The sequence below is a fragment of the Mercenaria mercenaria genome, chromosome 13 (assembly GCF_021730395.1).
Source record: "Mercenaria mercenaria strain notata chromosome 13, MADL_Memer_1, whole genome shotgun sequence".
Taxonomy (NCBI): Eukaryota; Metazoa; Mollusca; class Bivalvia; order Venerida; family Veneridae; genus Mercenaria; species Mercenaria mercenaria.
The window spans coordinates 33,376,136-33,389,917 of NC_069373.1; the positions used below are offsets into that span (position 1 = coordinate 33,376,136).

The following is a 13,782-nucleotide window of genomic DNA, read 5'->3' on the forward strand; positions in this document are numbered from 1 at the left end:
AGTTGCATTAAACTTCAGAATTGATATTTTAGTCTACTATAAATTTTGTTTTCGTAAACCATGCAGCAGTTTTCAAAGACAATTAAGGATGTATGCGTACGCGGGACTGATCATTAGTCGTTTCCAGCTACAAATGTAGTTATCTATTATGTGCAATATAAATCCACATGGCGCATACACATTGCAGTTTCATCTTCCCGCAAGTAATTTTTAATTATGGATTTGTTTCAGACCGCTTCTCCATGTAACCATGTCAAAAAAAAGTTTTCATAAACACATTTAGCCTTTTTTAATAAAAAATACATAAGATGAACAATGATTATGAATATATATAGCAACCTTTCGAAATAATTGTTTTGTTATTGTTTTCAATAGAAGGGAACATTGACAAAAATTGAAATCTAGCCAGATGAGGATGGTAATGGGCTACTTTGATTAGAATAAAATATGGATAAAACACAAAAATGTCACATTTTTACTGTTTTTGGTGTATTATTATCACAAACTGCATATTTGTAGCCTAAAGAATGCTAATTTCTAGCAGTCCGAGGTAAAATATTGAACATATTTAATCGTTTAAATGGGTAATTTGTATGCAGATCAGAATAGAAAATGACAGAACAGGGCAAAACTAGGCTACAGTCAGGATAACTGATAGAAAATTATGTCGCGACAGCTATTTTTGACAAATTTTGACGCATTGTCTTACGTTACTGAAAATGCCATAAAATCTTAGACACTGTTGATATCAAGCTAAAACCTTGTATCCTTTCATGCATTTCGGTTACTTGTACATTTCAAATGAAACTTACACAATCTTAGAGAGAAAAAAAGTTTTTTATATATGCAAACAGACGCTAAACAGGAAAATGGTGCAGAAAAAATGGCAGTCGCATAATGGCGGATTCAAATAGTTATCGGTCTTTTTTGCTCCGTAGAGCTATTTTCCTTTTTTTTTTTTTGAAATGTTATTTCTGACATCACATGCCAGTTCTTTGCTAGGTAACATTTTCATAATGAAATAATATGACAGGCTTTCTTTTGGATACTATTATCATACATTACCTATTTAATTTAGGGTCCACTTTATTAGCTGAGTTAACAGTTTTTGTGTTTGACTGAATTATTTTTCTTGTATCAAACATGACCCCCACTTTTTATTTTTTTATTTCTATTCAGCACTGACAATATTCTACAAGAAAATGTAAGTTACAGACATTTAAAATGGGACCTGCTGTGTGCTGCTGAGAATATAACAAGTTTATACAGAATAAAGAAGAACACCTATTTAGTGTAACGTTTAAACGTTTTTCTTTTCATTCCATACTTAAGCCCATTTTACTGTAAAAAGGTAACTGTATTCTTTTAATTGAAAAAAAAATATAAGTCTTTTAATATATATACTTTACTCTTATTAATTTAAGGATAATGAAGGATTTAACAAAAATTATCAATGGTATGACTTTAAGGTTGAAACCGCGTGTCAGGATACTGGTTATATGACCCAGGGAAGTGCCTACGCCTTTAGTATCTTGAACAATGGTTTGGGTCCAATCGCTAAGGTGACTATGTCTTAGACTAGCTGACAAACGATGTAGATTGTCCTTTGTTAAAACGTAGAGCTGGTGAGACCAAATATCTCATATATAGAATTTTCCTCTGGCTACCTTGCCTAAATGATTCGTGTACCAATGATTCGTAAATGATTTCTTATTAGAGCTAACAATTTCAGGGATCAGGCAAATCACTAAATGTTTCAAACTAACAATCTTTAATTAAAAATGATTAGCTCAAACTCCTATAGCTGGAGACTCTATACTTGACTAGTCTTTTTGTTGAAGTTCCCGTCAGACAATGTCTTTGAATCAACAACATACGAGTCCTATCGCATAGATGCTCGGCCTCTGTCCTCTCAAACTCTATATAATTGCCCTGACTCCTGGATGCTCAGCGCCTATATGCTATCATATGTAGCATTCAACTACCATATAGGTATTATCCCCGATGCCTTGGCTGTACTTCGCCAATAATGCTGAACCGTCTATAAGCTGGAATTCTCCTACTATCTCAGTAGATTTCCAAACTCTGGTCTCTGTCTCAGCTTCTCGATGCTCAGCCTATATATGCTATCGTCTATAGCATTCAATTACCTTTAAGGTAAAATTCCTATGCGCTGGCCCTATAGCTCGAAACCTTATCGAAATTCTGCTACTCTCTTTAGTCTACGAACTTCTATTTTTTTTCCTTTTAATAATTTATCCGCCCTGACAGTGTAGTTGCAATAACTTCCTTATCAAGGTACTGGGATAAATTATAGTTGAATCCTCGATGTGTCTTCTTCAACCGCTGGATACCGAATGAGCTCTCTATCATTCATCTACCTATTTATACCCCAGCAGACGTGCTATTTTTAGAACTTGTTTCTGATTGGTCCAAATTTAAACATAACGTTTTACAACGAGTACTTGCTCTGTCAATATCTGGTTCCTTTAACTTTTGTATATGACATATTGTGTGATGCTGGGATCCAGCTATCTATATAATGAACCCAAATCAGCGACAAATGACCCAAATTCTATTAATTACAGCAATTCAACATAATTATAGCAATGACAACAGAAAAGGGAGTCAAGCACTATCTGTGCTTATGTGTTTACGTTATCAATATATTAGATATACAAATTATTCTGACAAATAGCCCCCTTCTCAAGAAAATACTTCCAGTTTTTCATAAACATGAAGAATAATTTGTAAACACATCTCTTTTTCTTTTTACTATTTCTTGATTGTTTTTGTTTTTTTTTTTTAAAGATCTGTTACACCTAACGTATATAACCCATTATTGTCTGCTTAAATAATCAGCACATACATTTTCTGTTCCTTTGATAGATTCTATCTTGAATCTGTAACACTGCAAAAACAATGCCCATCTCATAATTCTTGAGCTTTCTACTTTACATTTCTGTATGTAACTCAATGGGCATGATCAGTCTGTAGGATGAACTCACTGCCGTACAAATACTTCTGAAATTTCTTAACACCAAAAACTATTGACAAACATTCCCTTTCAATTACCGAATAGTTCCTTTCTCTTTGGAGCAATTTCTTACTGGCATATCTATGGAAATTGTCCATCTTCATACCTCTGAAGAAGTGCTGCTCCAACCCCAGTATCTGAAGCATCACACTGTAATATAAAAGGTCGTGAAAGTCTGGTAACCGTAAAATAGTGCTTGTGTAAGCAAGTTTTCAACGTAAGAAAAGCTTTGGCATGTTGTTCTTCCCATACTACAGTATTAGGTTTCCCTTTCTTGATTAAGTCAGTCAGTGGTGCTGCAACTTCGGAGTATGATGCTATAAATTTTCTATAATAACCAGTTAGGCCAAGGAAACTCCGTACTTGTCTCTTAGTCTTAGGTTCTTCTGCATTCTTTATACGCTCTAATTTATCATCTTCCATCTCTACTGATCATTTCCGACCTTATGCCCAGTGAATGAAATATTATCATATCCTATGAAACACTTGATGGTTTTAGTGTAAGCTTTGCATCTCTAACCCTCTTAAAAATATTTTGTAACATTGAGACATGTGTGTCCCACGTTATGGTGTGACCTAAAATATCGTCCACGTAATTGTCAGCATGTTTGCATCCTATCAATAATTTTCGCATCATTTTATTAAATGTAGCACCAGAATTTATCATACCAAATGGCATTTTTCGGAACTGGAAACTTCCCTCAGATGTTGTGAAGGCTGTCAAGTGCCTAGATTGCTCTCGACAGGAATCTGCCAGTAACCTTTGCTGAGGTCTAATTTTGTGAAGAATTTATCTCCATGAAGTTTTTGACCGAATATCTTCATCATTTCCCATAGCTCCGTATCAAATTTAGTTATAGAATTCAGCCGCCTAAAATCAATACAAAATCTGTTTGTATTATCTTTCTTTTTCACCATAACGATAGGGGAGTTGTATGCAGAGGTGCAGGTTCAATAATTCCAGCGTTTAACATGTGTTGAACCTCTTGGTTAACCTCATTACGTTTCGCATATGGTATGGGGTATTGTTTGACTCTAACAGGTTCTGTGGTTGTGAGTTCGACCTTATGTTCTACAAGATTCGTCGTTCCAGGACTTTCTGTAAAAATGTCTTGATATTGTTTTATAAGCGACTTAATTTCAGTAATTTGGCTTTCAGACAAATGAGGATTAATTTGTACATTTCATATGTTTCTGACCCTCCTATTCTGACCAGGTCGAGCAAATTTTCGTCATCAACTACTCCAGTCTCTGTGCTAACATCGGCCTCGATCACGGCGACACTTCCTGCAAAAATATCTTGTCTTTCTTCGTACTTTTTGAGTAAATTGATATGGTAAAGCCCTATCTTTTCACCGACTTTTACTTTAAAATCCATTTTGTTGACCACATCAACTACGTCATAAGGTCCTTTCCACTGAAGCATTAACTTATTGTGGTTAGTTGGTAAAAGTAACAGCACTTTATCCCCGATCTTTAAATTTCTGTTTCTGGCACTCTTGTCGTAATGGTGTTTGTACGTTTCTTGTGCTGAATTAAGATTTTCTCTAGCTATCTTACATGTTTCCTCCAGCCTATTCCGTAAGTCTAATACATATTCATATGTGTTTCTTGTTTCTGGTGTTTCAGCTTCAGTCCAAAGTTCTTTAAGTACTTGCATAGGTCCTCTGACTGTCCTGCCATAGAGAAGTTCAAATGGTGAGAATCCTGTACTTGCCTGTGGAACCTCTCGATATGCAAACAATACGCTGACAAATATCTATCCCAGTCTTTTGGTTTTCTTGACACATCTTTTTCAACATACTCTTTAAAATACCATTCATACGCTCACAAAAGCCATTGCACTTTGGGTTATACGGAGTTGTGAACATTGTTTCAGACTGATCAGCCTACAAACTTCTTCCATCAGCTGTGAGGTAAACTGACTTCCTCTGTCACTCAAAATTCGGATGGAAATCCTACTCTAGAAAATATATCTAGCAGAGCCTCAGCTACCCGTTCTGTCTCAATCCTAGGTAATGCAACTGCCTCAGGATATCTTGTGGCATAGTCGACCACGGTAAGAATATACCGATTTCCTTTTTCTGAATCAGGAGCAATAGGTCCTATTAAATCCACAGCCACCCGATGAAATGGTGTCTCCATTATTGGCATATCTCCCAATGGAACCTTTCTAACTTTTCCTTTTGGAATCATTTTCTGACATATATCACACGACCTACAAAACCTTGTGACATCACTAGTTAACCCGGGCCAGTAAAAACTTGTTTGTATCCTATCAACTGTCTTTCTTATTGATAGGTGTCCTCCAACTATTGATTCATGAGCTAAAGACATAACTCTCTTTCTGAAATGAGTTGGAACTACAATTTGCTTTATCTTTTGATAATACTGCCTCTCTTTTCTTCGAAGGTTCTATACAATACATCCTTCTTGACTTCGTACATAAATGTATAACCACTCTTTGTCTTCATTTTCTTCTTATCAGAGGCATACGTCCACAGCTTTCCTAAGTATTGTCCTCCTTCTGAGCTTTTTTTAAACGTTCGACATTAAGTTCATCCTGTTTAGGTTCTGTGACCTTCAAAGGTTTTATTGACTGTTTTTCTTTCTCAGCCTGTGCTCTCGTTACCACAGCTGCAACAATATTTTCTTTTGATGGAGACTGTTTTTCCATCCCTACTACTCCATTAATGTCTGGTCTATCAGAAGCCCCTTTGATATTTCCAATAACTAAATCGCAGATCAAAGTTGTCAAAACCATGACTTCAACTTCTCCTGTATAAATATGGTGTGTCAACTTGTATCTTTGCTGAAGGAACTATCCTGTTCGTCCATCAATTGCAACCATAAGATACTTCTTATCTAACATTTGATTCTCTGATACGAAATCTTTCCTAACAGCTGCCAACTCAACACCTGTATCTCTCAAAACTTGAACTTCTTATCCCCTATATATCCTGTCTTCAACACCAAGTTTCTTTCACCGGTTGTTGAATCAATGGTACAGGTGCTTGCTATGACCGAAACAGATTGTCCATCTCCTAACTTAAGCCATCCATCTTCTATGTTGTCTTTTACCTTTCTGTCATCTAATGACACAGCTATGCATGAAGCTGACACTTTCCTGTCTTCATACTGTCTGTCTTTCTGGGCTTGGCCTTCCTTTCTCCAATCTATAGGTGTAGAATATTGCGTTCCATGCCTATTTCTCTGTCTTTCCTCATAGGATCCCCTATTAGCTAAAGCAGCACCGCTTATTTTTCTCTTGGATAGGTCTCTGCATTCTCTAGCTATATGACCTTCCTTGTGGCATACAAAACATACAGGTTTTTTAAAAGCTGGCCTTTCTCTTTGTTGGGGCTGAGATGAAGGTGTCATACTTAGACGTTGTGGTGGCCTATTGGATGAGGAATTATTTTTCAAAACCCTGTTTGAGGTTATAGTACCACCATGCGCTTCAATGTACTGTTCTGCTAACTGCGTGATCTCAGCTCTCGATTTGCAACTCTTCCTTTAAAGAACAAAGCAAGGTCTGTGGAACATGTTTGGATGAACTGTTCTCTGATCATAAGGTCTTTCAGCATTTCAAACGTATTGTCAACTTCTGCCATTTCTGTCCATCGACTGAAATACCTGTCCAGCCTTGCCATAAACTGAAAAACAGTTTCTCCACGCTCTGGCTTGCATTCCCTGAACTTCAATCTAAAACCTTCCTCTGTCAACTGATAACGTTTCAGCACTGCTTTCTTCAATGCTGGGTAGTCATTGGCATGGTCTGGAGGCATGCTTGTGTATACGTCCAGCCTTTTCCTGTAAGTAATGAGCTGAGCTCACAGCCCATGTCTCTTCTTTCCATCCCTGCTTTTTGCAAACCGTTCAAATCGCTCGAGGTATGCATCCATATCATCTTTACTTTCCTCGAACTTCGGAAGCCTTGGCCGCAATGTTTTACTGCTCAAGTGCTCAGCACCTTTATCAGCTCCCAAAGCTCCGGCTTCAGCCTTTATTTTAAGCAATTCCAGCTCATGCTCTTTCAAAGCTAAGTCTTGCTCCTTTAAAGTTCTTTCCTTTTCCAAACGTTCCAACTCAAATAACCTTTTCTTCTCAGACTGTTCAAGCTCAAACAGTCGTTTCTTCTCAGTTTCCTGAGCCTCAAACCTCCGCCTGTCTTCATCTCGTCTCTGTCTCTCGTCTTCCCGTCTCAACATACGTTCCTCACGTTCAGTATACTCCTTCTCTTTCCTGTCCACAAACTCTATGAGCTCTGAACCTGAGAGACCCATACGTTCACCCATCTCAACCCATTTATCGTAGTTCATCTTTAAGCTTTAGGCTGGAACTAACTCTAAAATTCAACTATATGTGACTCAGACTACCTTCAGTCACAGCGCCTTCTGGTACACCAACAGAACGTCAAAACCACTAGTCTCTGTACCTCCTTGGATATAGTTCCCGGACGAGCCCCCAAATTGTCAGGATACTGGTTATATGACCCAGGGAAGTGCCTACGCCTTTAGTATCTTGAACAATGGTTTGGGTCCAATCGCTAAGGTGACTATGTCTTAGACTAGCTGACAAACGATGTAGATTGTCCTTTGTTAAAACGTAGAGCTGGTGAGACCAAATATCTCATAATAGAATTTTCCTCTGGCTACCTTGCCTAAATGATTCGTGTACCAATGATTCGTAAATGATTTCTTATTATGAGCTAGACAATTTCAGGGATCAGGCAAATCACTAAATGTTTCAAACTAACAATCTTTAATTAAAAATGATTAGCTCAAACTCCTATAGGCTGGAGACTCTATACTTGACTAGTCTTTTTGTTGAAGTTCCCGTCAGACAATGTCTTTGAATCAACAACATACGAGTCCTATCGCATAGATGCTCGGCCTCTGTCCTCTCAAACTCTATATAATTGCCCTGACTCCTGGATGCTCAGCGCCTATATGCTATCATATGTAGCATTCAACTACCATATAGGTATTATCCCCGATGCCTTGGCTGTACTTCGCCAATAATGCTGAACCGTCTATAAGCTGGAATTCTCCTACTATCTCAGTAGATTTCCAAACTCTGGGTCTCTGTCTCAGCTTCTCGATGCTCAGCCTATATATGCTATCGTCTATAGCATTCAATTACCTTTAAGGTAAAATTCCTATGCGCTGGCCCTATAGCTCGAAACCTTATCGAAATTCTGCTACTCTTCTTTAGTCTACGAACTTCTATTTTTTTCCTTTTAATAATTTATCCGCCCTGACAGTGTAGTTGCAATAACTTCCTTATCAAGGTACTGGGATAAATTATTAGTTGAATCCTCGATGTGTCTTCTTCAACCGCTGGATACCGAATGAGCTCTCTATCATTCATCTACCTATTTATACCCCAGCAGACGTGCTATTTTTAGAACTTGTTTCTGATTGGTCCAAATTAAACATAACGTTTTACAACGAGTACTTGCTCGTCAAATATCTGTTCCCTTTAACTTTTGTATATGACATATTGTGTGATGCTGGGATCCAGCTATCTATATAATGAACCCAAATCAGCGACAAATGACCCAAATTCTATTAATTACAGCAATTCAACAATAATTATAGCAATGACAACATGAAAAGGGAGTCAAGCACTATCTGTGCTTATGTGTTACGTTATCAATATATTAGATATACAAATTATTCTGACACCGCGAAGCGGTTGAGACCTATAACTACCGTATTTCAGAGCTTGCAAGAATATCATACTGGCAGTTTTCACTGAAAGGCAGATTAATCTGCCGCAAGGTTTTTACCCGTTTTTCAGACTACTCGACAGATATTTGTATTGATATAAACTGTTCTCTGAACATTGTTCAACAGTCCGTTGATATTTTGATATGTTAAGGTTTTATGTTTTTTATGTCTGTTGACCCATTATGGCTAATTCGAAAAGTGAAGGTATATTCCTTTAAAACACTGATGTGACCAAAGTGCATGAAAATATCCCGAAATAAATAGTTCGAAACGTAATATAAAGATTTTTCTAATTTAGCTTTAATATTACATATTGCACTCATCACTAATAAAAGAGCATATGATCTGAATTATTTTTATACTTGTATACATGCGATTGTTCATTCCTGTCCCGACTTCGAGTTTGAAATGGAAATACGTATGAAAAATTGTAAGTACCGATGCTTGATCATGTATTATCTATCCTTGAAAATCAGAAAATACTAAAAAATGAATTTTCAAGGGCAGATAATTCAAGTTTAAGGCGAGGGAGTTGTGCATTTTTATCTACACTCATTTACATTCAGTACACAAAGTTTACAGAAATTCTGTCCAGGGGAAAGACCAGGAGTTTGAGGTATAAGCAGATAGGCATTTATCACAAAATCTGAAAACATATATTTTTCTTTACACATTTTGCAATATTGTTGTTTGTCACTAATATTTTAACCCTTTATATATACGTTTTTGCATAAATGTTTTTAGGAGTGCTTTACAATTTACTTTACATTTTATATGTTTATACATTTTTACATAATTGTTTTTAGAGATGCTTTACAATTTACAATTTTATAATTTACGTTTTCAAAGTGCTTGTTTTCGGCGATATATGGCCTTTCTGTGTCGGTTCGCCGTAAAATCTAACTCATTCACTCCCTTGACTTGTTCATAGTCGAATACATATGGCACAGTGTCTATATGGACATGGGGCAATTTTCCTACGGACATAATTTCTTCTTTAAACTGTGTTTCCTGACAGAGAATCAAATAAAAACCAGAAAATGAAATAAAGCAAATCATAGGCCTTGGTCATGAATTGTCTGCCCTCGAAAGTCGGAAAATACCGAAAAAAAATCTATTTTCAAGAGCAGATAATTGATGATCAAGCACCGGTAACGATGATTTTTAATACATATTTCCATTTCGTTTTCTTAATTTTCCAGTGGTGTATTTCTATAAATGTAATACTTCTTCTTGCTTCTAATTTCATTTGAAATCAACCGTAGCATTTCCCTATGTAACGCATATAAAATGCAAGCTAAACATGCTTTTCGCTAATTTTAAATGACATATATATTTTTTTCAATGATGTTTCTCCTCTGAAACAAATTTTAACACTGTTATGAAATGAAAGTATAACAAACAAGGGAAATAATGATACAAAAATATCTAAAGTAATTCAAAGCATCTTGCTTCCAATTGCAATTAGAAGTGGCCAAACTTGCATTTTAGCGACTCTGTCCAACATGTCCGAGTTATGTGCGGTTAGCTGATAAGATACTTCGTGTTGCTTGAAGTATTCCGTAGTAGAAGCAAAGATGTTACAATTGACCAGTCGCCAAACGTCTGATCGCTCCACTTCTTAGATCACGTGGTCTGAAATGCAAAACCTTTGACAAACAAGATTCGAAATGACGGATACAATAATGCTGAAAATGATGTCCCTTACGATGCTGGGTAATATTACTTTCCTTACAAAAGATCATTATGACTAAAAAGTTTGCTAATTAATCGTAAATCAATTCGATGGAATGTTTTCGGGACGGAAATAACACTATTAAGGTTTAAGAGGCTGCGGGTATTTGATATTCGAAAGTCAAATATTTAGCTTAGGCTTCGCATTGAGTTGTAGTTTTTTCACTCTCATAATTTTATTATGTTTCTCAAATTCTAAAATGTATACTGTATTTTCATATATTTATCAAATGCTAATCTCAAATTCTATACGTATACTTTTCGTATGTCCTCAAATTCTTTACTTCATTTTAGCTATATAACGTTTCCAAATGTAACCAACTCAAAGAAAATACTATAAAAGTGTTGCATATTTGACGCAATATGAACGTATTGAACAAATTTACGTCCGGATTAATATACTTTCTGTCACTTTATTCACATTTCGTTAATTCTTCTAAATTCTTGATATTATTTATTTATTCATTTTAAATTCACTTACGTTAATTCATTCGATATACAAACGGCTTCTTTTTGTGGCTATTAAACTGAAACTTAAGACATGCAACTTTAATCCTTTTTATAGAACTTGATAGGTTTCATTTATAGGGTGTAGGTATGGACACCCGAACAGTCACGTGCATTTCAGCGGGATTCACACGTGTCCTGTGCCCAGTTTGGGGATTCTTTGCGATTTTTCAAATGTCTAAAAGCTTAAAGCTTTATTATTTCTTCTATAGGTAGAGATTTTTCGAGAAAAAAATAAAACACTAAATTTCTGACTAAAAAGGTTGCCGACCCGATCAAGTTTTTTTTTTTATTTGGGCATATAACGCCACTGATTGAACAATACTTGTTCATGCACAAAATCAGTACCTTTGTTTATTTGGATGATTATAATGTTTCAGCTAAATATTTATTAATTACATTTATTTTGTAAATATTCGCCTAATAACGGTTACTTCGAGTGCAGAGTTCACTTTTTATTATGTAATATGGTATACATACATTGAATATGGTGCTACATTTTAATAACTTTATTATAAAAAGGCCAAAGTTTACATGTCTCTTGAGACTTATTATAACTTGCACAACTCTAACTTCAACTCAACAAATTAGCAATAAAACAGAGTTTTAACTGGATTTTAAAGACAGATTCTTACTTATCTACTAACATCGACAATTAGCTTGTCGAAGAAAAAGTACGGCAATTGTGTGTTAAATGTCGTTATTACATGAGTACCTATAAATAGTAACAAATTTGTGTTGAAAATTCTCCCATTATCGCATTGCGTCATGCATTATCACATTATCATAATAAGCCCCGGGGCCATTATCGATAATGGCCCTGGCGTTAGCGCGGGAAATTAACGTCTGTAAACAGAAATGACGTCATGGCGTTTCGTGGAGGTAAAACAGCGAATATTTCCGTTTTATTTTATCATCTTGAGCGTAACATCGTGTATTCTTCGTGAAATATCGTATTTTATCCCTAAATTATGCAATAAGCAAGAAAGTACAACTATCCAGGTATTTGATTTTATACAGTAAATAGACTCTTATACAAATAATATAGAAACTGAAAAGCTGAAATTTATTGTGCCAGAAGATGCAAGTATCTACCCATAAAAATGACACAAAAAAAAACATTTCTTGCTATATTATAGGTAAACATGTAATAAACAGGTAAATACATGGGAGAGCGGTGCCTTTGAGTGATAATGGCCCTGGAAGAAGATAATAGCCCTCGGGCTAAAGCCCTCGGGTTATTATCACCTTGCCAGGGCCATTATCACTCAAAGGCACCGCTCTCCCATTTATTAACCTATACTTATCTGATTGGATCATAAATAAGATTGATTGACAGGCGGCGACTGGTCAATTATGGAATACCATTGTGTATGGCTTAAGCTAACTGATAGAGATAGTACGTTAAATTCCAAATTATGAAAAATGAATTAAAAAATTAACGTTGGTTGCTCATATATATGTTTTAAGACTGAATAAAATACTCAAGTCTTGATCTGATCATTTTCAAGCATGTTATTGATGATTTTTTTTTAAACTTCTTATTTAATTTCCTTGTACTCGCTCTTGCAGATAGTCCTACCTATCTGGCCATTGATAAATATTTAATCCCCAATTATAAATAGATTATTGTAGAAAAAACTTATGTCAATTCAAAAGAATTGGCAAATACATGCATATTGTATGATATTACAAACTGTTTTAAGACTGATAAAATAAATTCAGTTCCACTTTTTAAGCTGAAATTTAGATATAATGTTGTTTATACCATATCACACATCATATATAAAAAGAAGAAAAACCTCTTCAGTATTTACGATGAAAATGGACATTTAAATGAAATGACGTACCACTAAGTTTTTGATCATACAGTTACTGAATTCTGCCTTTAATTTTCGACATACAGGTGTAGATGTAAATGCAAGGTAGGATTATTATTTGGGTAATTGATTGATCTCTAGTACTATGTCTATAACGGACTGATTGTTTTATAAATAAAAAATGAAATATTGCCTTTATCGCATTTTGCGCTGTATATCGTTTATTTTATGTATATAAACAGATGTCAAAAATACTGTGTATTGTTTGGTAAATTGTCACAGCCTCGCGTCATTGTTACGACCGAAAATGATAGTTTATAATTTTGTAAATTGATGCAACCACGTGTCATTGAAATATTAGAATTTAACAGATTTTAGCGATGTTGAAAATCACAGTATATAGTTATGTAAATTGTGCATCCGCGCTTGACTGTGACTGACTTAGAATAAACAGGTTGCATTTTTGTAGAAGTGAAATAAATGAGATATAATTGTGTGCGAAAAATAAATTGTAAAACGCTTGAGATACAGTATAGAATTTATCGAGATGCTTTCATTAGGTTTACATAACAAAATCAGAATTCTTAACGGTTTTTACATGGTTTACACTTCCATTGTTATTTATCAGAATCGGATCATTGCGTCACAGAATAAATCACAAGTATATGAACATACAACTGTATTTTTTTACTTTTTTACTTTTATTACATCTATTACTATGATTGCTTAAGAAATAATAAGTTCCCAAGTGTGATTTATCGTGGACATTCTAGTATCAACAGCGTTGGAAAAAATGGTAACTACTTTTTACGACCGTGCAACGCACCAGGATCGGATGACGTCATTGCACGCGAGTGGTTTATTGCAGAATAACCCGAGATAGATTTTGCTCTACATGTATGTAGGTTATTTGCTGGTCGTGTTAGAATATATGATATAATTGACTGAT

General features: G+C 35.3%; 1 protein-coding gene across 1 annotated transcript in view; it reads left to right on the plus strand.

The window, feature by feature from the left end:
- The first annotated feature begins 10,442 nt into the window (after window positions 1–10,442).
- Window positions 10,443–13,782, plus strand: part of LOC123530441 (protocadherin Fat 4-like) — a 45,872-nt gene continuing 42,532 nt past the window's right edge. The window contains exon 1 of the mRNA XM_053520815.1: window positions 10,443–10,488. Within this exon, the coding sequence (XP_053376790.1) occupies window positions 10,443–10,488 (46 nt within the window). The remainder of the gene's footprint in view (window positions 10,489–13,782) is intronic.